This window comes from Hemitrygon akajei, chromosome 10 (assembly GCF_048418815.1).
Source record: "Hemitrygon akajei chromosome 10, sHemAka1.3, whole genome shotgun sequence".
NCBI lineage: Eukaryota > Metazoa > Chordata > Chondrichthyes > Myliobatiformes > Dasyatidae > Hemitrygon > Hemitrygon akajei.
Window position 1 is genome coordinate 112,614,823 of NC_133133.1, and position 25,046 is coordinate 112,639,868.

The 25,046-nt window shown below is 44.6% G+C and overlaps 1 protein-coding gene across 1 annotated transcript in view; it reads right to left on the bottom strand.

Moving 5' to 3' along the window:
• The window catches only part of nav3 (neuron navigator 3), a 433,465-nt gene that overhangs the window by 227,406 nt on the left and 181,013 nt on the right, over positions 1-25,046 (bottom strand). Inside the window, 1 exon segment of the mRNA XM_073058755.1 lies at positions 19,896-20,011. Coding sequence (XP_072914856.1) covers positions 19,896-20,011 — 116 coding nt within the window.

A 25,046-nucleotide genomic window follows, 5' to 3' on the forward strand; every position in this document is an offset into this window, starting at 1 on the left:
TTTAGACATGACAGAGCGGGCTGGATTTAAGGAGGAGGGGTGATGTTACCAGTCAGGGAAAATGTCACAGCAGTGCTCAGTCAGGACAGACTGGAGAACTCGTTTAGTGAGGCATTGTGGGTGGAACTGAGAAATTAGAAAAGTGTGACCACGTTAATGGGGCAATATTACAGACCACCCAACAGAGATTTAGAGGGACAAATTTGTAGCGAGATCACAGCCTTTTGTAAGAAACATAAGGTTGTAGTAGGTGATTTTGACTTTCCACATATTGACTGTAACTCCCATACTGTAAAAGGACTAGATGGGGTAGAGTTTGTTAATGTGTTTAAGAAACTTTCCTTAATCAGTACACAGATGTGCGATACTTGATCTATTTAGGAATGAGACAGGGCAGATGATAGAAGTTTGTGTAGGGGAACACTTTGCCTCCAGTGACCACGATGCCATTAGTTTCAAAGTAAATATGCAAAAAGATGGGTCTAGTTTGTAGGTTGAGATTGGGATCTGAACCAGCTGGAAGAATGGACTGAAAAATGGCAGATGGAATTTAGTGCAGACAAATGTGAGGTGTTGCACTTTGGGAGGACCAACCAGGGTACAGTAGGGCACAGAGGAGTGCAGTAAGGCCAAGGTATCTTGGAATACAGATCTATCATTCTTTGAAAGTGACATCACAGGTAGATAGGGGCATAAAGAAAACTTTTGGCACATTGTCCTTCATAAATCAAAGTATTGAGAATAGGAGACAGGATGTTATGTTGAAGTTGTATAAGATGTTGTTTAGGCCTAATTTGGAGTATCGTGTGCAGTTTTGGTCACCTATCTACAGGAAAGATGTAAACAAGGTTGAAAGAATACAGAGAAAATTTACAAGGATGTTGCTGGGTCTAGAAGACCTGAGTTATAAGGAAAGATTGAATAGGTAGAAGATTGAAAGGAGATTTGATAGAGGTAGACAAAATTATGAGGGGTATAGATAGGGTAAATGCAAGCAAGCTTTTTCCATTTAGCATGGGTGGTAACATAGAAACATAGAAAACCTACAGCACCATATAGACCCTTTGGCCCACAAAGCTATGCCGAACATGTCCTTACCTTAGAAATTACCTAGGCTTACCCATAGCCCTCTATTTTTCTAAGCTCCATGTACCTATCCAGGAGTGTCTTAAAAGACCCTTTCGTATCCGCCTCCACCACCGTCACCGGCAGCCCATTCCACGCACTCACCACTCTCTGCATAAAAAACTTACCCCTGACATCTCCTCTGTACCTACTTCCAAGCACCTTAAAACTGTGCCCTCTCATGTTAGCCATTTCAGCCCTGGGAAAAAGCCTCTGACTATTCACACAATCAATGCCTCTCATCATCTTGTGCACTTCTATCAGGTCACCTCTCTTCCTCCATCACTACAAGAAAAAAAAGCAGAGTTCACTCAATCTATTCTCATAAGGCATGCTTCCCAATCCAGGCAACATCCTTGTAACTGTCCTCTGCACCCTTTCTATGGTTTCCATCATCCTACATCCTTCTTGTAGTGAGGTGACCAGAACTGAGCACAGTACTCCAAGTGGGGTCTGACCAGGATCCTATATAGCTCCAGCATTACCTCTCGGCTCTTAAACTCAACCCCATGATTGGTGAGGGTCAATGCACCATATGCCTTCTTAACCACAGAGTCAACCTGTGCAGCAGCTTTGAGTGTCCTATGGACTCGGACCCCAAGATCCCTCTGATTCTCCACACTGCCAAGAGTCTTACCATTAATACTATATTCTGCCTTCACATTTGACCTACCAAAATGAACCATCTCACACTATCTGGGTTGAACTTCATCTGCTCTGGATTGAACTCCATCTGCAAAGAGGTCATGGCTTAAGGGTGGAAGGTGAAAAGTTTAAGGGGAACATGAGGGGAACAAGAATGGAAACTTCTTCTCTCAGAGGGTCATGCGGTCTGGAATGAGGTGCCAGCACAAGTAGTGCACGTGAGCTCAATTTCAACGTTTGGTTAAGTACATGGATCATAGGGATATTAGTCTATGGTTCTGGTGCAGGTCGATGGGAGTAGGCAGTTTAAATGGTTTCAGCATTGAGTAGATAGGCTGAAGGGCCTGTTTCTGTGCTGTACTTTGCTATGACTCTATGACTTCATCATGCTGAGCACTGGTTCCATCAGGGCTGTGTGGTCAGCTCATGGCTGTTCACAATGCTGACGACTGCACTGCCAGATTCAGCTCAAACTGTATCATCAAGTTCGCTGATGATACAACAGTTCAGATGCTGAAATCTAGAGTGACAAGCAACCTGCTGGAGGAAGTCAGCGGGTTGAGCAGCATCTGTAAGAGGGGATGGAATTGTTGACACTTTGGGTCAAGATCCTGTATTGAGAATGCAAAGGAGAGATATACAGTATTAAGAGGACTGGGGGAGTAGTGAGACAGGAGTCCGAGGTGATTGGTTTCCACTGCTCGCTGCTCTTTGACCACATTCTTGCCACCGATCACCTGGACCTCCTCCCTCCTGCCCCCTTTACACTGGACATCTCCCCTTTCCATTCTGTCTGACAGTGTTTCCACCCAAATTGTTGACAATTCCTTCACCCCCCCCCCTCACTTCCACCCCCCAACAGTGTCCCTCCAGTTTGGATTACATATTGCACAATAAAGACATTGATGTAAGAGGAACACCAAAAGCACCAGGGCTGTTCACGGAAGAACTCTGAAGTGAAGCTCATGGTGATGACCATGAGAAGAGAGATGAAGATGAATTTCTTTAGCCAGATGGTGATGAGTCTGTGGAATTCATTGCCACAGACTGCCGTGGAGACCAAGTCATTTGGTATACTTAAAGCGGAGATTAATAGGTTCTTGATTAGTGAAGGCATCAAAGGTTACGAGCAGAAGGCAGGAAAATAGGGTTCAGAAAGAAAATGAATCAAGCATGATGGAATGGCGGAACAGACTTGAGGGCCTAAATGGCCTAATTCTGCTCTGTATCTTATTGTCTTCTGATCTTAACTCTCACCAGCATCAAGGCCTATTTCTGTCCCTATGTTTTATGGTCTAAGTCTGTCTGACAGAGATAAAGATTAGTTTTATTTGTCACATGTACACTGAAGTACCTTTTATAGAAGCATAGAAATCAACAGCACATCACAGGCCCTTTGGCCCTCAATGTTGTACTCACCATGTAACCTTCTCTAGAAACTGCCTAGAATTTCCCTACTGCAGCCCTCTATTTCTTTAAGCTCCATGTACCTACCTAAGAGTCTCTTAAAAGACCCTGTTGAATCTGCCTCTACCACCTTCACTGGCAGTGCATTTCACGCACCCAACACTCTCTGTGTGAAAAACTTACCCCTGACATCTCCTCTGTACCTACTTCCAAGCACCTTAAAACTGTGCCCCCTCGTGTTAGCCATTTCAGCCCTGGGAAAAAGCCGCTGATTATCCACACAGTCAATGCATCTCATCATCTTATACACCTCTATCAGGTCACCTCTCACCCTCCATTGCTCCAAGGAGAAAAGGCTGAGTTCACTCAACCCACTCCGTGGCACGGTGCAGGTAGGAGGGATTAGTGTTTGGGTGTTTTTGATTACAGTGAAATATATCATTTGCATCAAATCAGATCAGTGAGGATTGTGCTGATGACAGTTTGCAAGTTTCACCATGCTTTCAACACCAACATAACATTCCCACAACTCATTAGTCCTAACCCGTAAATCTTTGGAACATGGGAGGGGAAAAGAGCACCCAGAGGAAAGAGGCATAGTCACAGGAGAATGCCGTAAGGATTTGAATAGCAATCAGTTGTCCCAATCAGTGATTGAGGCCTGAGAGTCAAATTGGAAGTCTGGAAGTTGAGACCCATTGCCAGGAGCGGAGTCTACAAATCTCTGATTCAATGGGGGGCGTCAAAGCCGGGTGTCTATAGGCTGAATTGAAGACCTGTCCCAGGATGAAAGGACTGTGTACCTGCACAGGTGAGAGGGAAGAAAGGGACTTGTTTTGTTGTTGTTGCTATTGTGTTCTTGTCACAAACAGGGGTTGTTGTTTAAAAAAAATACACTTTTTTGTCAGTTAGTATGTGGACTCCATTTTCTCTGCATCACCTCGTGGGTATGCAGTGTTCGTTTGATTGTTTACCTGTTATGTCTAATTGTTTGTCTTTGGACTAGGTCTGGTTCTTCACTTTTGTTGCAGGTGTCTCATTTGGGATCATGGGCATCGTTGGTCACAGTCTTTGTGTTTAACACTTTTATTTAATTTGGGATCATTGAATTATCACGGGATTCCCAACCCCTCACTCGGACGGTGTGCTTCCTTGCCTGGTGAAATTCAGACTAAATTCTTCTGTATATCATGAGAGATTCAAGTTCCTCAGAATACTGTTAGTTTTGCTGATTAATTTCTGTGAAAGATCTTTAGTTTTGTACGAGTTGCCAAAGCCTCTGTGATTCCTGCACTGGAGCTCGCTGGTGACCCTGACAGTCGTGTTTTGCTGTGTTCTATGTTGTTCTGCTGAGCATTGTGGGCATGCTATGTTGGTGCTGGAATGTGAGGCGATACTTGTGGGCTGCCCTCCAGCACACACTCAGGTGTGTTGGCTGTTAATGCAAAAGACTCATTTCACTGTTTTAGGGCACACATGACAAATAAACGAATCTTGAACCTTGAATCAGGGATTGCTGGCACTGTTAAGTGATGTGCCAACCTCTACGTTACCATGCCCGAAGACATCATGTGTAAAGTGGTTTTACCAATTTGAGTCAGGTCGCTTAGCTCAGCCTGGTGTCGAGAGCAGCAAGACAAACCAGGCCAATTATTACCCTGTCAGAACTGATTGCTGCACTCCCTGCAGCAGACTGCACTAATTAGAAAGTTATTTCTGTGTACCCCAGTCGGCAGCCGTAGGACAGGTGGGAATTTGTCCGGGTGGAAAGGAGAGGGGGCGTGGCTGGGACCTGAAACTCTGCCTGTGGCCTTCCTCCAAGTCGCTCTCCCTCTGGAATTACCAGCACAAGCCTATTCAATCAGCTCTGACCTCCCCTGCTATAAACACAAGCAAGCCTGTTTATTTGAACTGAGCAGCCAGTGAACTGCATTTAATCGATCATCGAGGTGCCAAGGTTATTTAGTTGGTTGGGGCAGTGATTTGTGCTCTGTGCTCTGATTAATGTCCGCAGCAAGTCACAGCGCCAGCAGAGCGGGCAGACTGGGAGGAAGGCTGAGAGCAGAAGCAGTAAAACTCAGATTTTAAAGAAATGGCTGGTCAAATAGAGAAGGATAGAGAAGTTAGAATATAAAGTCACAGTCATAGATTCACACAGCATGGAAACAGACCCTTCAGCCTAACTTATCCATGTCAACTGTGTTGCCCAGTGAGCTAGTCTCATCTCAAGATTCAAGATTGTTTCATGTAATTACCAATACACAAGTGTAAAGGAGAATGAAATAATTGTTACACCGGATCTGATGCAGCGTATAAGAAACACACACTAAGATGAAGAACACAATAAAAAAACAACATAAGGTAGCTTATATACACTTGCATGAAAAAAGTTGTGAACCCTTTGCAATTGCCTGGTCTTCTGCATTAATTACTCATGTAATGTGGTCTGATCTTCATCTAAGTCACAATAATGGACAGACACAATCTGCCTAAACTAATAACACACAAACTTCTCCTCAATATCAAGTACACCATTTAAACAATCAGTCTAGGTTCAAAATGCCTTCTACAAAAGCTAGTTGGAATCAAGTGTTCCAGTCCACGAGATGAGATTGGAGGATGCGTTGTAGAGGTGCCCTGCCCTATAAAAAAGACACACAAAGTCAGGTTACTGACAGAACCTGCTCTTCTCAAGAAAGATGTGTTTATGTACACCATGTCTCAATCTAAACAACTTTCAGAGGACCTTGGAAGAAGAATTGTAGAGATGCATGAAGCTGGGAAAAGCTACAAAAGCATTTCTAGAGTGTTTATCAGTCCACACGAAGAGAAATTGTCTCCAAATGAAGGAAATTCAGTTCTATTGGTACTCTCCCTAGGAGAGGGCTTTCTGAAAAGATCAGGCCAAGAGTACGATGTGCAATGCTGAAGGAAGTGAAAAGGAACCCACAAGTAACAGCAAAGGACCGGCAGAAATCTCCAGAACTTGCTCAAGCCTCTGTTCATGTGTTCACTATAAGAAAAACAGTGGTGTTCATGTAAGCACGCCACAGAAGAAACCACTCCAAACCTCTCCAAAAAATGCACATCTTAAGTTTGCAAAAGACCAGCGGGATGTTCCACAATGTTCTGTGGCCAGACGAAGGAAAAGTTGAACTTTTTCACAGAAATACACATCGCTATGTTTGAAGGAAAAGGGGCACTGCACACCAACACCAAGACCTCATCCCAACTGTGAAGCACGGTGGAAGGAGCATCATGGTTTGGGGCTGCTTTGCTGCCACAAGGGCCTGGACAGCTTGCAATCATTGAGGAAACAATGAATTCAAAATTGTATTTTACAGGAGAGTGTCAGGGTAGCGGTCTGTCACCTGAAGCATAATAGAAGTTGGATGATACAACAAGAGAATGATCCGAAAGACAAGAGTAAATCAACAACAGAAAGGACATTCATGTTTTGGAATGGCCAAGTCAGAGTCCAGACCTTAACCCAATTGAGATGTCGTGGCATGTCCTGAAGAGGGCTGTTCATGCAGGGTGTTCCAGAAATATTAATGAACTGAAACAGTTTTGTATGGAGGAATAGTCTGAAATTCCTCCTCACTGTTGTCCAGGTCAGGCCAACAGCTACAGGAAACATTTAGTGGAAGTTATTGCTGCTAAAGGAGGTTCTACCAATCATTAAATACTGTGGTTGACATACTTTTTCCAGCCTGGACTGTGAATGATTAGACAATGTGTTCAATAAAGACATGAAAAGTACAATTGTTTGTGTGTTATTAGTTTAGACAGATTGTGTTTGTCTATTATTGTGACTTGGATGAAGATCTGACTGGATTTTATGAGTAATTAATGCAGAAAACCAGGTAATTGCAAAGGGTTCACAAACATTTTCTTGCAACTGTACATAAAGTGATGCTAGGCACAGCATGGCCTGGTGAGTTCCTCCAGCATTTTGTGTGTCTTGCTTGTAGTTCAATAACAACTTTCCTAAAAAAGGGTGACCAAAACAGCACGCAGTGCTCCAAGTGTGGCCACACCAACACCATTATATAACTACATTATGATTTCCCAGCTCCTATAATTAATGCCCAAACTGATGAAGGCCAGAGTGCTAACAGAATAAAAGACTCTTGACCATCTCAACATGCCCCTCCAATTTACCCTCGATCACAAAGTTACAAAGCTCAGAAAAGACCCTTCCTTATTTCTGAGAGACAGAAGGAGACCATTCAGCCTAACGAGTCTATGCTGGCTCACTGAACAATCCAATTTTCCCAAAAGATTTGTTACTAAAGACTCTAGCAAGTTTCTACAGATGTACGAGGAAAAGCATCGCCATCTGGTACGGAGGGGCCATTGCACAAGATCAGAAAAACCTACAGCAAGTTGAAAACGCAGCCAGACCCATCATGGGCACTGGCCTCCCATCACCGAGGACATCTTCAAAAGGTGACACCTTAAAAAGGTGGCATCCAACAGTAAGGACCCCCATCGCCCATGACATGCCCTTTTCTCATCAAGGAGGAGGAGTAGGAGTGTGAAGGCACACACTCAATGCTTCAGGAACAGCTTCTTCCCTTCACCGTCAGATTTCTCAATGGACAATGAACCCATGTACATTATCTCACTTTTTTCCCTCTCTTTTTCATTACTTTCATTTAATTATATATATATATATCTTAATTTATAGTCTTTTAATTAGGTATTGCACTGTACTGTTGCTGCAAACCAGCAATTTTCACACATATGCCAGTGATATTAAAGCTGAATCTGATTCTATTCTACCCACATTACCATCTACTCCCCCGGATTTTACCCTTTATCCACTTTCTGTCAGCCCAGCATCTGACCATGGGTATCCCACATCTGCATTGCTAGTCTTTGAACGTGGAGCAGAGACATTGACTCCGGCCTGACCTCTAATTCCTGCACATCTCTGTCCTTAAACCCTAATCTGACCTCCTAACTCCTCTTGCTGTCTCCAAAACCACACTTACAAATCTAAAAAAAATTAAAAATCAACTAATTCTGAGCTGAAGCTCAACAGAGGTCAAAGATCGGCACCATCTTGGATTGGATCATAATCCCATCCAACTGGACCTGGACAATATCCCTCCAAACCCCTCCCATGCATCTACCTGTCCAGGAATCACTCTGCTGAATCTTTACTATGTTCTCTCCCAGGGTAACATGGACATCCTACAACAGGCTGCCCAGATGTTTTGGGTCAAGAACCTTCATCTGGACTGAAAGCTAAACGGAAGTGCGGAGGGGTACAGCAAGAGCTAGCAGGCTATGGGTGGATCCAAGTGAGGCGACGTGATGGGCAGAGGGAGCAAGGGAGAGTGGGAGTAGCAACGGTGGTTGGAAGGCATCAACGGACTGTAGATGATGGAATCTGTAGAGGAAGATGGAGGATGGATCTGACTGTGTGTGTCCTGGGTCTCAACCCAGACTGGTTCAAGCCCTCTTTACAAACAAATGTACTAACATTATAAATGTCAGTTTTACTTTATATTTAAAAACACCTGCATGTTGGTGGGAATGCTTTAATGTTGAAACAAATGTACCTGTCATGGTTCCGGTCAGCTGTTCCCCTTTAACACTCCTTTCTCCCTGAATTACCATACACCTGGCTTTCAATCAGAAAATGGGAAATAAAAACGAGGACGACCCTATCACAGGTTGCCAGTTCGTTGGAATCCTTGTGTGATACTTCGTTCCCTATTCCGATTGGAATCGTCAATTCTAAGTTCCGTCCTAGTCCTAGAGAATCCCTGTGAATCCCGTCTCATTGTCAAGATCCCCCTGGTTTTCTGCTCTACGTTCAGGTCTACGACAGCCTCTCCAACGGAGTCGACGTGCTAGTGTCCTGCTCTTGGGTTCTCCACCGTCACCCCTTGTAACAGTACCAGGATTCTAGATGGCAATGGTTAGATCAAGATAATATTTCTTTCATTTTTTTATGGCACAGATGTGTCAAATTGACAAGTCAGTATAGGTTCCAAGCATAATCTCATTGATCTCACATAGAGTCATAGAATGCTACAGCACAGAAACAGACCCCATGGCTCATCCAGTCCAAGCTAACCTGTTGTTCTGCCTCGTCCCATCGACCAAACCACAGCCCTCCATACCCCTCCCTTTGTGTACATATCCAAACTTCCCTGAAAGGACTCAGCCCAAAATGTCGACTGTTTATTTTCCTACATAACTGCTGCCAGGTTGTTTAAACACAGAGCGTAGAACATAGAACAGTACAGCACAGTACAGGCCCTTCAGCCCGCAATGTTGTGCCGACCCATCCCTCCTGCATAGCCCTCCATTTTTCTATCATCTGTGTGCCTATCTAAGAGTTTCTTAAATGCCTCTGATGTATTTGCCTCTACCACCAGCCCTGGCAGGGCACTCCACGCTCCCAACACTCTCAGTGTAAAGAACTTGCCTCTGATCTCTCCTTATACATTCCTCCAACCACATTAAAATTATGGTCCTTGTATTAGCCATTTGCAGCAAGAAAAAAAAGGTGCTAGCTGTCCAATTGATCAATGCCTCTTATCATCTTGTACACCTCTAACAATTCACCTCTCATCTTTCTTTGCTCTAAAGAGAAAAGCCCTAGATCACTAAACCTGCCCTCATAATCCAGACAGCATCCTGGTAAATCTCCTCTGCACCCTCTCTAATCCAGGCAGCATCCTGGTCAATCTCCTCTGCACTCTCTCTAATCCAGGCAGCATCCTGGTCAATCTCCTCTGCACCCTCTCTAACACAGGCAGCATCCTGGTAAATCTCCTCTGCACCCTCTCTAATCCAGACAGCATCCTGGTAAATCTCCTCTGCACCCTCTCTGATCCAGGCAGCATCCTGGTAAATCTCCTCTGCACCCTCTCTAATCCAGACAGCATCCTGGTCAATCTCCTCTGCACCCTCTCTAATCCAGACAGCATCCTGGTAAATCTCCTCTGCACCCTCTCTAATCCAGGCAGCATCCTGGTCAATCTCCTCTGCACCCTCTCTAATCCAGGCAGCATCCTGGTAAATCTCCTCTGCACCCTCCCTAATCCAGGCAGCATCCTGTTAAATCTCCTCTGCACCCTCTCTAATCCAGGCAGCATCCTGGTAAATCTCCTCTGCACCCTCTCTAATCCAGACAGCATCCTGGTAAATCTCCTCTGCACCCTCTCTAATCCAGACAGTATCCTGGTCAATCTCCTCTGCACCCTCTCTAATCCAGGCAGCATCCTGGTAAATCTCCTCTGCACCCTCTCTAATCCAGGCAGCATCCTGGTAAATCTCCTCTGCACCCTCTCTAATCCAGGCAGCATCCTGGTAAATCTCCTCTGCACCCTCCCTAATCCAGGCAGCATCCTGTTAAATCTCCTCTGCACCCTCTCTAATCCAGGCAGCATCCTGGTAAATCTCCTCTGCACCCTCTCTAATCCAGACAGCATCCTGGTAAATCTCCTCTGCACCCTCTCTAATCCAGACAGTATCCTGGTCAATCTCCTCTGCACCCTCTGTAATCCAGGCAGCATCCTGGTAAATCTCCTCTGCACCCTCTCTAATCCAGGCAGCATCCTGGTAAATCTCCTCTGCACCCTCTCTAATCCAGGCAGCATCCTGGTAAATCTCCTCTGCACCCTCTCTAATCCAGACAGCATCCTGGTAAATCTCCTCTGCACCCTCTCTAATCCAGGCAGCATCCTGGTAAATCTCCTCTGCACCCTCTCTAATCCAGACAGTATCCTGGTCAATCTCCTCTGCACCCTCTCTAATCCAGGCAGCATCCTGGTAAATCTCCTCTGCACCCTCTCTAATCCAGACAGCATCCTGGTCAATCTCCTCTTCACCCTCTCTAATCCAGGCAGCATCCTGGTAAATCTCCTCTGCACCCTCTCTAATCCAGACAGCATCCTGGTAAATCTCCTCTGCACCCTCTCTAATCCAGGCAGCATCCTGGTAAATCTCCTCTGCACCCTCTCTAATCCAGACAGTATCCTGGTCAATCTCCTCTGCACCCTCTCTAATCCAGACAGTATCCTGGTCAATCTCCTCTGCACCCTCTCTAATCCAGGCAGCATCCTGGTAAATCTCCTCTGCACCCTCTCTAATCCGGGCAGCATCCTGGTAAATCTCCTCTGCACCCTCCCTAATCCAGGCAGCATCCTGTTAAATCTCCTCTGCACCCTCTCTAATCCAGGCAGCATCCTGGTAAATCTCCTCTGCACCCTCTCTAATCCAGACAGCATCCTGGTAAATCTCCTCTGCACCCTCTCTAATCCAGACAGTATCCTGGTCAATCTCCTCTGCACCCTCTGTAATCCAGGCAGCATCCTGGTAAATCTCCTCTGCACCCTCTCTAATCCAGACAGTATCCTGGTCAATCTCCTCTGCACCCTCTCTGATCCAGGCAGCATCCTGGTCAATCTCCTCTGCACCCTCTCTGATCCAGGCAGCATCCTGGTAAATCTCCTCTGCACCCTCTCTAATCCAGGCAGCATCCTGGTAAATCTCCTCTGCACCCTCTCTAATCCAGGCAGCATCCTGGTCAATCTCCTCTGCACCCTCTCTGAAGATTCCACAATATCCCAGATAGGTTGCTGCTGGTGCAAAAAAGTTGACGTTTAAGATCGCAGCACCTGAAGTCTCTTGTACCCCCGTAGAAATGGAAGTATCGTAGAAATGAAATGCAAGTTGAATTTATTTATTTATTTATTTGTTTGGTATTTAGAGATACACCTTGGAACAGTCACTTCTGGCCCAAAAAATCCGTATGGCTCAGCAACCCACCTATTTAACCGTACCCTAATCACAGAATGACTTACAATCACCAATTAACCCACTAACCCGTACATCTTTGGAATGTGGGAGGAAACCCCCACCGTTCATGGGGAGAACGTACAAACTCCTTCCAGACAGTGTTGGAATTGAACTCTGAATTCTGGAACACTCTGAGCTGTCATAGCATCACCCTAACCACTATGTTAAAGCTGACACTTCCTGTGGGCTTACATTTGCTCCTTGGCACACCCCACCTGTCACACTTTTACAATAACACGTCTTGTTACTCATCGTCAACACTGGTACAGGAAGGCCAGAGAGATTTACCCAAACTGAAAACACATTTCCAAGAAGAAATAAGTTAACCAGTTTTAAAGATCCAATAAGCCACAGGTATTTTACTGTATATAATGGAAAATAACTGCAACAGACTGCCAGGGTTTTAGAATAAACTACAGCACACAGCATAAATGCTGCAACTCATGAACACGTGAAATTCTGCATACGCTGGAAATCCAAAGCATCACAGACGAAATGCTGGATGGACTGTAGCATAACAATTAGCACAAAGCTACTACAACACAAGCAATGCCTGCCACTGCCTGCACATTCTCCCTGTGACCGCAGATGCTCCAGTTTCCTCCCACAGACCAAAGACATACCGGTTAGTAGTTTCACGGGTCATTGTAAAATGTCCTGTGATTAGGCTAGGGTTAAACAGGTGGGTTGCTGGGTGGTGCAGCTTGTTGGGCCGGAACGACCTGTTTCCTGTTGTATCTCTAAATAAACAAAATGCTGGAAGAACTCAGCAAATCAAGCAGCATCTATGAATACGTACACGACGCTGGAAGAACTCAGTAGGTCAGGCAGCATCTGTGAGAAAAGAGCAGCCAACGTTTCGGGCCAAGACCCGTCATCAGGGTCACCACCTGATGAAGGGTCTCGAAGGGTCTTGGCCCGAAACGTTGGCTGCTCTTTTCTCACGGATGCTGCCTGCCCTGCTGAGTTCTTCCAGCGTTGTGTACGTATTCTTTGATCCACAGCATCTGCAGTTGTATTTTTGTGTTTCAAGCAGCATCTATGGAAGGGAATAAACAGTCAATGTTTCAGGCCACACCAACTATTCTACTTCATTTACCAGAATTTGGTAGAGAGTCAGTGAATCATTAACAACAGCAAGGATCTAAAATAAGATTCATATTCTTTACATATACCACCCAGAATCTTTTCTCAAAGCAAAAAAGATTTGATGGTTACAACTGATTTCTGCATCTTAAAGAATTTCTATCTGCTGCCAAACCCTTTCACTGTGAACTCCTGTTTCAACCTTCAATTAGGAAGCAGAATCTTGTCAAATGCTTTCCAAGAAACTCTCTCTGTGAAATAAGGCTGGCAGACGGTGTTAACCCTATTGGCAAGAGACACCATCTGTGATTCACCTCCTCCCCTTTGTCAAACAAGGCCAGTTTCCAGGTGAGCTTTCAACCCAAATTCTCTCTGCTTTCCCAAGTAACTTTAAAGTTTCAATGTCATTATTCAAAGGATGGGAGGTGGGAGGCAATTACTCCGATGTCCAGGCCACAACTTATCCCTCTAACATTATCACTGATACACATTCCCTGCTCATAATCACATTGGTCCGAAGTTCAAGGCAGTCACTATCATAATGTAGGAAGCCCAACAACCAAGTTGCTCAGAAAAATCAGATTCCGATGTATTTATCAGATGTATGTCGAAACATACAGTGAAATTAACGACCAACACAACCTAAGGATGTGCTGGGGGTAGCCCACAAGTGTCACTACATATTTTGGTGCCAACACAATAAGCCCACAATGCTTGGCAGAATAAAACAACAATAAAAAAAAGCCCCTTTCCTCCCTCCCAGTTATGCACATACACGGACTGTCCCATCATCAGCTAATCCAGGGGATGATATTGAAGATCTAAGCCTGAAGGTTGATCAGAGGTCGAGAAGTTGAAGCCCAATATACAAGGCCTGAAGACTAGAGACTGGAGACCTGTCTGTATCTGTGGGTGGGTGGGTGGGAGGGAGGAGGGAAAGGAGGAAAGGGACTTGTTTTGCTGCTTGTTGTGTTCTATGTTGTACCGCCGAGCATTGTGGGAGTCAGAATGTGGGGTAACACTTGCAGTTGCCCCCAACATATCCTTGGGTTGTGTTGGCTGTTAATGCAAATGACACATTTCAAAGTTCAGTTATTATGAAGGTACAGGTACGTACAGTATACGTCATCATGTACAACTCAGATTCATTTGCTTGCAGGCATAATCAATAAGTCTATAATAGAATAATAACCATAACAGAATCAATGAGAGACCACTCCAACTTGGGTGTTCAACCAGTGTGCAAAGACATAAACAGTGCAAATATGAAATAAATAAGAATAAATATCAAGAACGAGATGAAAAGTCATTAAAAGTGAGTCCACAAGTTGCGGGAACAAGTCAGTGATGAAGCAAGTGAAATTATTCACACTGGTTCAGGAGCCTGATGGCGAGGGTTAATAACTGTTCCTGAACCTGGTGGTGTGAGTCTTGAAGTTCCTGTACCTTTCTGATAGCAGCAGCAAGAATAAAGCATGTCCTGGGTGGTGGGCATCCCTGACGATGGATGCTGCTTTCCTGTGAGAACGTTTCATGTAGATGTGATCAATGGTGGGGAGAGCTTTACCCATTATGGACTGGGCTATATACACTACATTTTGTAGGATTTTCCATTCAAGGGCATTGGTGTTTCCATAGCAGGCTGTGATGCACCCAATTAGTATACTCTCCACCACACACTATATAAGTTTGTCAAAGCTTTAGATGTCATGCCAGATTTTCACAAACTCCTAAAGAAGTCAAGGTGCAGTTTGCACTTTCTTCATAATTGCACTTATGCGCTGGGCCTAGGACAGGTCCTCCAAAATAATAACACTAAGGAATTTAAAATTGCTGACCCTCTCCGCCTCTGATCCTCCAATGAGGACTGGCTGTATCAAAGGTGCTGATCAATCTGCATACAGGAGGGAGATTGAGTGGTGTAATAACAACAACCTCTCACTCAATGTCAGCAAGACCAAGGACTGATTACAGACTTCAGGAGAAGAAAAGCATGACAGCGCCTCTACTCCCTCAACAGCCTGCAGAGATTCAGCATGTCATCAGAAACCTTGGTAAACCTCTATAGGTGTGCGGTGGGAAGTGTGCTGATTGGCTACAATACAGTCTGGTATGGGAACAGCAATGCCTTTGAGTGGAAAATCCTACAAAAGGTAGTGGATTTGGCCCAGTACATCATGGGTAAAACCCTCCCAACCATTGAGCACATCTACATGAAATGTTGCTGTAGAAAAGCAGCATCCATCATCAAAGATCCTCACCTCCCAGGCCATGCTTTTCTCACTACTGCCATCAGGTAGAAGGTACAAGAGCCTCAGGACTCGCACCACCAGGTCCAAGAACAATTGCTGCCTCTCAACCATCAGGCTCTTGAACAACAGAGGATGACTACACTCATTCTATTCCTGGTGTTCCTACAATCGATTGCCTCACTTTAAGGACTCTTTATCTTGTTACTTCATGCTCTCGTTATTTTATTACTCTTTATTTATATTTCCATTTGCACAGTTTGTTCGGTTTATAGTTAACGTTCTATAGATTTGCTAAGTATGCCCGCAGGAAAAAGAATCTCAGGGTCGTATGTGGTGAGATGTATGTACTCTGATAACAAATTTTACTTTGAACTCACAGGCCTCTAGTTTCCTTCCTCCTGAAGTCAACCATAGGCTCCTTGGTCTGGCAGACATTGAGTAAGATGTTGCTGTTTGGCAGCACTCAGCCGCCAGGTTTTCAGTTTCCCTGCTGCACACTGATTCGTTACCACATATGATTTGGCCCACAACAGTGGTGCCATCAGCGAACTTGGATATGGCATTGGGGCTGTACTTAGCTACACAGTTATAAGTGTAAAGTGAGTAGAGCAGGGGGCTTAGCACATAGCCTTGTGGTGAACCTGTGCGGATGGAGATTGTGGAAGAGATGGTGTTGCCAATCCAAACTGATTGACGTCTGCAAGTGAGGAAATTGAGGATCCAATTACATAAGAAGATATTGAGGGCAAGGGCTTGAAGCTTATTGATTAGTTTTCAGGGGATGATAGTATTACGGAGCTGTAATCGATAAAGAGCTTCCTGATGTGTGCAACTTTGCTGTCTAGATTTCCAAGGTTGAGTGAAGAGCCAGTGAGATGGCATCTGCTGTGGATCTGTTGCTCCTGGTCCCATTAACCAGCACCTGGACCAAAGCCCTCCTTAACCCTCCCATCCATGAAATTATCCAAACTTCCCTGAAATATTTCAGTAGAACCTGCTTCCACCACTTCCACCAGCAGCTCATTCCACTCTCACACCACCCTCTGAAGCTCCCCCTCAGGTTCTTCCCAAATATTTCACCATTCTCTCTAAGCCATGACCTCTAGTTCTTGTCTCACACAACCTCAGTGGAAAAAAAACCGCCTGTCTGCATTTATTCTATTTATACCCCTCATAATTTTGTACCTCTATCAAACCTCCTCTCACTCTCCTACACTCCAGGAATAAAGTCCTAACCTATTCAATCTTTCCCTATAACTCAGGTCCTCAAGTCGAAGTCAAAGTAAATTTATTATCAAGGTATCTATGTGTTACTATATACTACTTTGAGATTTATTTTCACTTAAACATTTTCAGGAACATAAAGAAATACAATAAATACATAAAAACTGACAAAACAAAAACAGTACTGTTGTTATACTTTGGGTGGCGGGTTGGAGATCTGTCTCTACCAAAGGAGGTGTAAGGTTCTGCTTCCCTCCGCTAGCATGCAGTCACCCTTGAGCAGGGTGTAGCACCCGCTAAGCCCCCCACCCTCCCCCACAATTAGGGTCACATGAAGCAATGGGAGCAGGTGGTGGATGGTCGTATGAGCAGCTGATGCATATCACAAGTCCTGGTTATGCGACCACTGACAATCTCTGAAGAGTGTTGATAATGGCTGGGGTCACCCGTTTTGAAAAGACCCTGCCCACAAGAAGGCAATGGCAAGCCATTTCTGTAGCAAAATTTGCCAAGAACAATCATGGTCACAGAATGACCATCATTGCTCATGTCATACAACACAGCACGTAATGATGATGATGGTGACGATTGTTATACGAATTCCACAGGAGCCCATTTCATTCTCTCCACTGTCCCACCAACCACCCACCCAGGCTCTACCACTCACCTACACAATGGAGTCAACATATGATGGCTAATTAACTGACCAAGCCACAGGTCATGACCACGCAGGGGGAAACCAGAGCACTAGGAGAACGTGCGAACTCCACACCAGGCAGCACCGAAGGTAAAGACTGAACCTGGCTCCCTGAAGCTGTGAGGTTCCAGCTCATATATCTGTGGCACCTTCTCAAGGTAATTACAGATGGACAAGTAATCTCTTGCTAGCAAAACTAAGACTGTAAGACCAATGAAGAATAAAGTAATTCAGAAGAGCCACCTGGTTACCAATTCTTGCTTTAGCCTCCATGTTCTTTCTTCCAACACCAATGCGTTCGGGTTCAAATGAATCATGTCCATCAAAAACTTCAAGCTCAAGAATCAGATTTATTTATCACAAGTACGTCAAACCATATAGTTCAGTTTGCCATTTGTGAAAACAACTAACAAAGCTGGGGACAGCCTGCAAGTATTTCCACACATTTGAGCTTCAACATGGCATGCTCTCAATGCAGAACAACACAGAACACAACAAGTGACAAAACAACAACAGTAAAACAAACCTCTTTCCTTCCTGCCACACACCAACACACAGTCCTCTATCCCCAGGACAGGCCATCTTTGGCCTCCAGCTACACTTGGACTTGCAGACACTGGGCCTTCGACTTCCCCAGCAGACTCACAGAGATTTGCAGACTCAGGCCTTGACTTAGAGTCGCAGAACACTACAGCACAGAAACAGGCCCTTCAGCCCATCCAGTCTGTGCTAAACTGATTAAAGCTGCCTCGTCCCATCAACCTGCACTGGGACAATAGCCCTCCATACCCCTCCCATCCAAAGATTCAAAGGTACAATTTAATGTCAGAGACACTTATACAATATACATCCTGAAATGCTTTTTCTTCACAACCATCCACGAAAACAGAGGAGTGCCCCAAAGAATAAATCACAGTCAAATGTTAGAAACCCAAAGTCAACCCAGCTCCCCCCTCCTGCACATAAGCGGCAGCAAGCAACAATTCCCACTCCCCCCACTGGCAAAAAAAGCACATTGGCACCTGCCACCGAGCACTCAAGTGTGAGCAGAGGAACAGTAAAGACACACACTTGCAGTTACCCCAAAGACTACATTGTTCAGCCGGCATTTGACGTACCACAGGCTCTCTCCCTCCCTAATAAGGGAGAAAGAGGTGTCTCCATTTTCCCATGTATCTATTCAAACTTCTCTTAAACTCTGACATTAAAATCGCCTCTGTCACTTGTGCTAACAGCTCATTCCATGCTCTCACCACCTTATGAGTGAAAAAGTTTCCCCTGATGTTCCCCTTAAATATTTCATCTTTCACCCTTAATCCAGGACATCTAGTTGTAGTCTCGTCCAAGCTCAGAGTAAATGCAAGCAGGCTTTTTCCACTATCTATCCATCTCATAATTTTGTATAACTCTATCAAATCTCCCTCAACCTTCTGTGTTCTAGAGAATAAAGTTCTAACTATTCAATCTTTCCTTCTTTCAGTCCAGCAACATCCCTGTAAATTTTCTCTGTGCTCTTTCAATCTTATTTACATCTTTCCTGTAGGTAGGTGACCAAAACTGCACACAATACTCCAAATTAGGCCTCACCAACATCTTATACAAGTTCAACAGAACATCCCAACTCCTGTACTCATTACTTTGATCTATAAAGGCCATTGTGCCAAAAGCTTTCTTTACGACCCTACCCACCTGCGACACCACTTTCAAAGAATTACGGATCTGTATTCCCAGATCCCTTTGTTCTACCACACTCCTCAGTGCCCTACCACTCAATGTGTAAGAGCTACTCTGGTTGGTCCTCCCAAAGTGCAACACTTCACACTTGTCTGCATTAAATTCCATCCGCAAATTTTCAGCCCAGTTTTCCAGCTGGTCCTGATTCTGTTGTAAGCTTTGGTCATCTTCCTCACTGTCCACTACACTCCCAATCTTGGTGTCATCCACAAATCTGATGATCCAGTTAACCACATTATCATCCAGATCGGTGACACGGATGACAAACAACAATGGACCCAGAGGCGATCTCTGCAGCACCCCACTTGCAGGCTTCCAGTTGACCTTTGGGCTTCAACGCTCAGCATCGACACCAGAACTTGCCAATCACTGAACACAAAGCCTTGAACTCTAGATTCGCCGTGCAGGGACCATGAACACTAGGCCTCGAACTCTGATCTCATTGATTCACGTACCTATGGGATCATTCCCCTTTCCCGCATGGAACTCCAATTCCAGAGCCCATCAGCTACTTGCTGATATGGAAGGAGGGAGACTATCAGCTTTTCTCCATGCTGGTCTACCAGCCAACACCTGACCACGGTAGTGGACACCAGCCTTTGAGCATGAAACAGAAGCACACTCTAGTCTGACCTCTAATTCCCCAACAGCCCTGTCTCTGAATCCCAGCCTGACCCCTCTGTCCCCAAAACAATCTTTACACACTTAAAACTGTAAAAATCTGAGCCACAACCTTGACAGACACCACAGTTCTACGGCTCTGAACCATGCTGCATCTCTAGGTCATTGGTGCCATCACTGCAAAGATGAGCCAAGCCCAAGCCATTTCAAATAAGGAGGAACAAAATAGAAAAATTTCCAAGCACAGCAGTGAGATTTAACAAGACTAGTTCACCTACCAGAGATCTCCTCGAGGCACTGTTTGGCTGTCTTGTTGTAAACAGAATCCAGTTTTGTGTGGCCAGCACTTACATCAGCACTATGTAGTGAAGAGCCATCGCTGTCCGAGTGTGTTCTGTAAAAAGCATGTGTTAAAACTGGCATTAATAACTTAACACAACAAAGACATTTCCCGCACAGAAGGAGACTGCTTGGTCCATTGTTGCCACAGCATTTACTTGAAGGAGCTTTTCAATTAGTTCCACCCAATCCCACTTGGTCTTCCACTCCTCCCCCCCCCCCCACCTCACAGATATATTTATGCATTTTACTTCTTAAAATTATTGAATAAAGTTCAAAGTAAATTTATTATCAAAGTACTTATATGTCACCCTGAAATTCACTTTCTTCCGGGCATTCACAATAGAGTAAGTAAATGCAATAGAATCGATGAGAAGCTACACACAAAGATTTGATAATCAATCAATGTGCAAAAGAAGACAAACTGCAAGTGCAATAATTAATAAACAAGCAAACAAATAAATAAATAAGCAGGCAGTGGCGAATCAGAGATCCAAAGCGTGAGAAGACACAGCTCACACAGGATTGCAGATTTGAGTACACAAGACATCAACTTGTGGCAGTTTGGTGTTTTTGAACATCAGCCAATCAACGATCGAGATTGATTGGCAAGAACAAATTAAAATAAGGCATGGGCAGGTGGAGCAGCCATTGTTGGAGTGGATAGTGTTAGAGTGGGGAATTTGAGACTTTACTGAAGCTCTTCAAGGCTTCAGTCAGAGAAAGTGAAAAGCTGTAGGTGGAATTTTTCCCCACAGATTATTTATTGTTTTTCTTTCTTTATACTTGCTCAGTTAGAACAGTAGGGATAGTGGAATGCTCCTCTTACAGGATGTGGGAAGGCAGGGAGACCTCCAGAGTCCCTGGCAACTACACCTGCGATAAGTGCATCCAGCTACAGCTTCTAACACTTTGTGTTAAGAAGTTGCTGTTGGAATTGGATCATTCAGGAGTCTGAGGGGGTGACAGATGGGACATATAGAGAGTTACACCCAAGGTGCAGGACACAGGAAAGTGGGTGACAGTCAGGAAGGACAATGAAGTTAAACAGTCTGTGCCCAATCCCTTCTATAACAGGTATATCATAATGGATACTATGGGTGGAACGTCCTAACAGAGGAAAGTCACAACGGTCGGGTCTCTGGCATTGAGTCTGGCTCTGTGACTCAGAAGTTGGTGGTGGAGGGAGGGCAGTGAGGAAGAAGAGGCAAGCTGTGGTGACAGGGGATTCATAAGTTAGGGGAACAGAAAGGAGGTTCTGTGGACAAAAACGAGATTCCCGTATGGTATGTTGCCTCCTGGGTTCTAGGGTCCAGGATATCTCAGATCAAGTCCTTAGCACTCTTAACTGGGATGATGAACAGCCAGAGGTTGTGGTCCATATAGGTACCAATGATGTAAATAGGAAGATGAACAAGGTTCTGCAAAGTGAGTTCAGGGAGTAAGATGCTAAGTTAAAGGACAGTTGTGATTTCAGGATTGCTACCCGTGTTGTGTGCTAGTGAGGCCAGAAATAGGAAGATCATACAGTTTAACACATGGCTAAGGTGTTGGTGTAGGAGAGAGGGTATTAGATTTTTGGATCATTTGGCTCTCTTCCAGGGAAGGTGGGATTTGTATAGAAGACACAGTTTGCACCTGAACTGGAGGGGGACTAAAATACTAGCAGGAAGGTTTGCTAATGCTGCATGGGATGCTTTAAACTAGAGTTGCAGAGGGATGGTGGAACATGAAGAGCTAGCTTGCTTGGTGGTCAAAAGCCGCTTCTACTGTGCTGTTATCGATTGGCCCATTTGAATGGGAAAGCAGCTCTTTCCCGTTGGTTGCTGTGTGTGCCACGGCACCAGTGTCTGGGTTCTGGCACCTCAGGGGAATTCCTTTGTCTCCAGGCACTCAGCTTCACACCGAGGCCAGACCAGTGCTGAAGACCCTTCGGCAAAGTGTGCTGCAGGTAAAGGAAGACCCACGTGCACACTTATCTAAGTGGCTGTTGAATGTTTAGTTTTGTATTTGTGTAACTTGGTAACTTAACGAGCTACTTGTTGAGTTTGAGGTGTTTCTGAATGTTCAGTATCATAGTTTTTGTAATTAGTGTGGCTTAGGTGTTTGATCGAATGCTTTATTGTTTATAAATAAATGGTTAACATGCTTATTTATAACTTGTGTCTTCTGTCTCACTGACCAAACCCGTGAACCAGCTTCATCATAACGGATGGGAAGCAGAGTGCCAGAACAGATAGCGGAGAGCTCATGGAGTTTGGTGTTGTTAAGAACTCCGACAAAGTCGGGAATCAAAAGGCCAAGCATGCTGCAGCTAAAGTCCTGAGCTGCACGTATTTGAATAGGAAAAGCAAATGAGCTCAGGGCATGGGTCAACACCTGGAATTATGATATCAATTTCAACGTTTAAGAGAAGTTTGGATAGGTACACAGATGGTAGGGGTACGGAGGGCTATGGTCCTGGTGCAGGTCGATGGGAGTAGGCAATTAAATGGTTCAGCATAGACTAGATGGGCTGAAGGGCCAGTTTTTGCTGTATACTTTTCTATGACTCTGTAAAATAAATAAATAAATAAATGCATGAATGAATGAATGAATGAGTGAGTGAATCCATTCACAGGTTGTGGAATCAGTTCTGTCTTGAGAGAGTGAAGTTATCAATTCTAGTTCAGTATTTTGATGGTTGAAGGGTAATGACTGTTCCTGAACCTGGTGGTATGGGTCCTGAGGCTTCAGTACCTCTTTCCTGATGGCAGCAGTAAGAAAAAGGCCTGGCTTGGATGGCGGGAGATCATTCGTAGAGGGCAATGGGCAGTCGAAGTTTCAGGATGAGACATCGAATGTCCATTTCCCTCCACAGGTGCTGCCATATCTACTACATTATTTCGGCATCTCCATTTCAAGATCCCCAAACAATCATTGTCCATGTCCCTCCACAAATGCTGCCTGACCCGTTGAGTTCCTCCAGTATTTTGTGCGTTGCTTCTGATTCCAGCAACTGCAGATTTATGTGTCTCTGACGGAGTTTTTTATGATTATTGGTTATTTTCATGAATACTGTGAGTGTGATGTTTTCTTTAAAATATTCCAAATTTAAATTCCACTAATACTGTACTGGGGTTTGAACTCTTAAAAACTCTGGATTGCTGTTGTAGCAAACCCAGTCTGCAGCAACCACCATATTCAGATTCGCCTGCTAATGCCCAGTTCACGGAACAGAACAAAGCACAGTACAGGCCCTTCAACACACAATGTTGTATATAAACTTACTCTGTGATCAAATTAACCCTTCTCTCCTACACAGCTCATTACCATCCATTTTCCTTACATCTATGTGCCTAACTTGAAGTCTCTTAAATGTCCCTAATGTATCTGCTTCTACCATCACCCCCGGGCAGTGTGTTCTAGGCACCCAGCACTCTCTGAGTAAGAAACCTACCTCTGATATTGCCCTAAACTTTCATCCACTTACCTTTAAAGTATGTTCTCTGCCACTGGCCATTGCCACCCAGACAAAAAGCCACATGCCATAACTCGCAAAACCTTTCCAATCCATGCACAAAGATTAGCTTGATTTGTCACATGTGAAATGCATCGTTTTGCGTCACCATTCGTGATGTGCTGGGGGCAGCCCACAAGTGTTGCCATGCTTCCAACGCTAACAAAGCATGCCCAAAGCTCATTATCTTTAACCCATAAGTGTTTGGAATGTGGCAGGAAACCCACAAGGTCACCAAGAGAATGTACAAACTCCTTACAGACAGCGGTGGGAATCGAACCCTGATCAGTGATGGCTTGCACTGTATCCACTACCGTGCCGGCCGGCATTGTTCAAGATCTTTTACATTCTACCTGGGACCATAGACATAGGAGCAGAATTAGGCTACTAGGGACCATCGTGTCTGCCCCACAATTCCATTGTTGCTGATTTATATTCCCTCTCAACCCCATTCTCCTGTCTTCTCCCTGTATCCTTTGATGCCTTGACTAACCAAAGATCTATCAACCTCTGCTTGAAATATCCTCAATGACTTGGCCTCCACAGCCGTCCATGGCAATGATTTCCACAGATTCACCACCCTCTGGCTAAAGAAATTCCTTCTAATCTCTGTTCTAAATGGATGTGCCTCTATTCTGACACTATCCCCTCTGGTCCTAGACTCACCCACTATAAAAAATATCCTCTCCACATCCACTCTGTCTAGACCTTTCAATATTTGGTAGGTTTCAATAAGATTCCCCTCATTCTTCTAAACTCCAGTGAGTACAGGTCTGGAGCCGTCAAAAGCTCTTCATATGTTAAAACTTTTATTCCCAGAATCATCTTCATGAACTTCCTCTGGAATCTCTCCAATGCCAGCACATCTTTTCTTGGATATGGGACCCAAAGTTGCTCACAAAACACCATATGCAGTCTGAACAATGCCTTATAAAAGACTCAGCATCACATCCTTGCTCTTATATTCTAGGCCTCTCGAAATCAATGCTAACATTGCATTTGCTGTCCTTACCACCAGCAAGTTAACCTTTAGAGAATCCTACACAAGTTTTTTTACACCTGTCATTTTGAATTTTTTCCCCATTTAGAAAATAGTCTACACCTTTATTCCCTCCACCAAAGTGCATGGCATACACTAAGTTCCATCGCCGCTTCCTTGCCCATTCTCCCAATCTGTCCTAGTCCTTCTTCCAACTCCCTGTTTCCTCAACATAACATTTCCCTCCATCTATCTTCATATCATCTGCAAACTTGGCCACAAAGTAATCAATTTCAACATCCAAATCATTGACATATAACTTGAAAAGACCCTATAATGACCCTTGCAGAACATTTGTCATGAACAGCCAACCAGAACAGGCCCCCTTTATTCCGACTCTTTGTGTCCTGCCAATCAGCCAACTTTCTGTCTACATTAGTATCTTTCCAGTAATACCATGTGACGACACACACCAAGATTGCAGTCTACAGGGCCTGCATCCTCAGCACACTGCTTTAGGGCAGTGAGACTTGAGCCTCTACTCCAGACAAGAGCGGCATCTCAACACCTTCCACCTTCGCAGCCTGAGACGCATCCTGGACATCAAGTGGA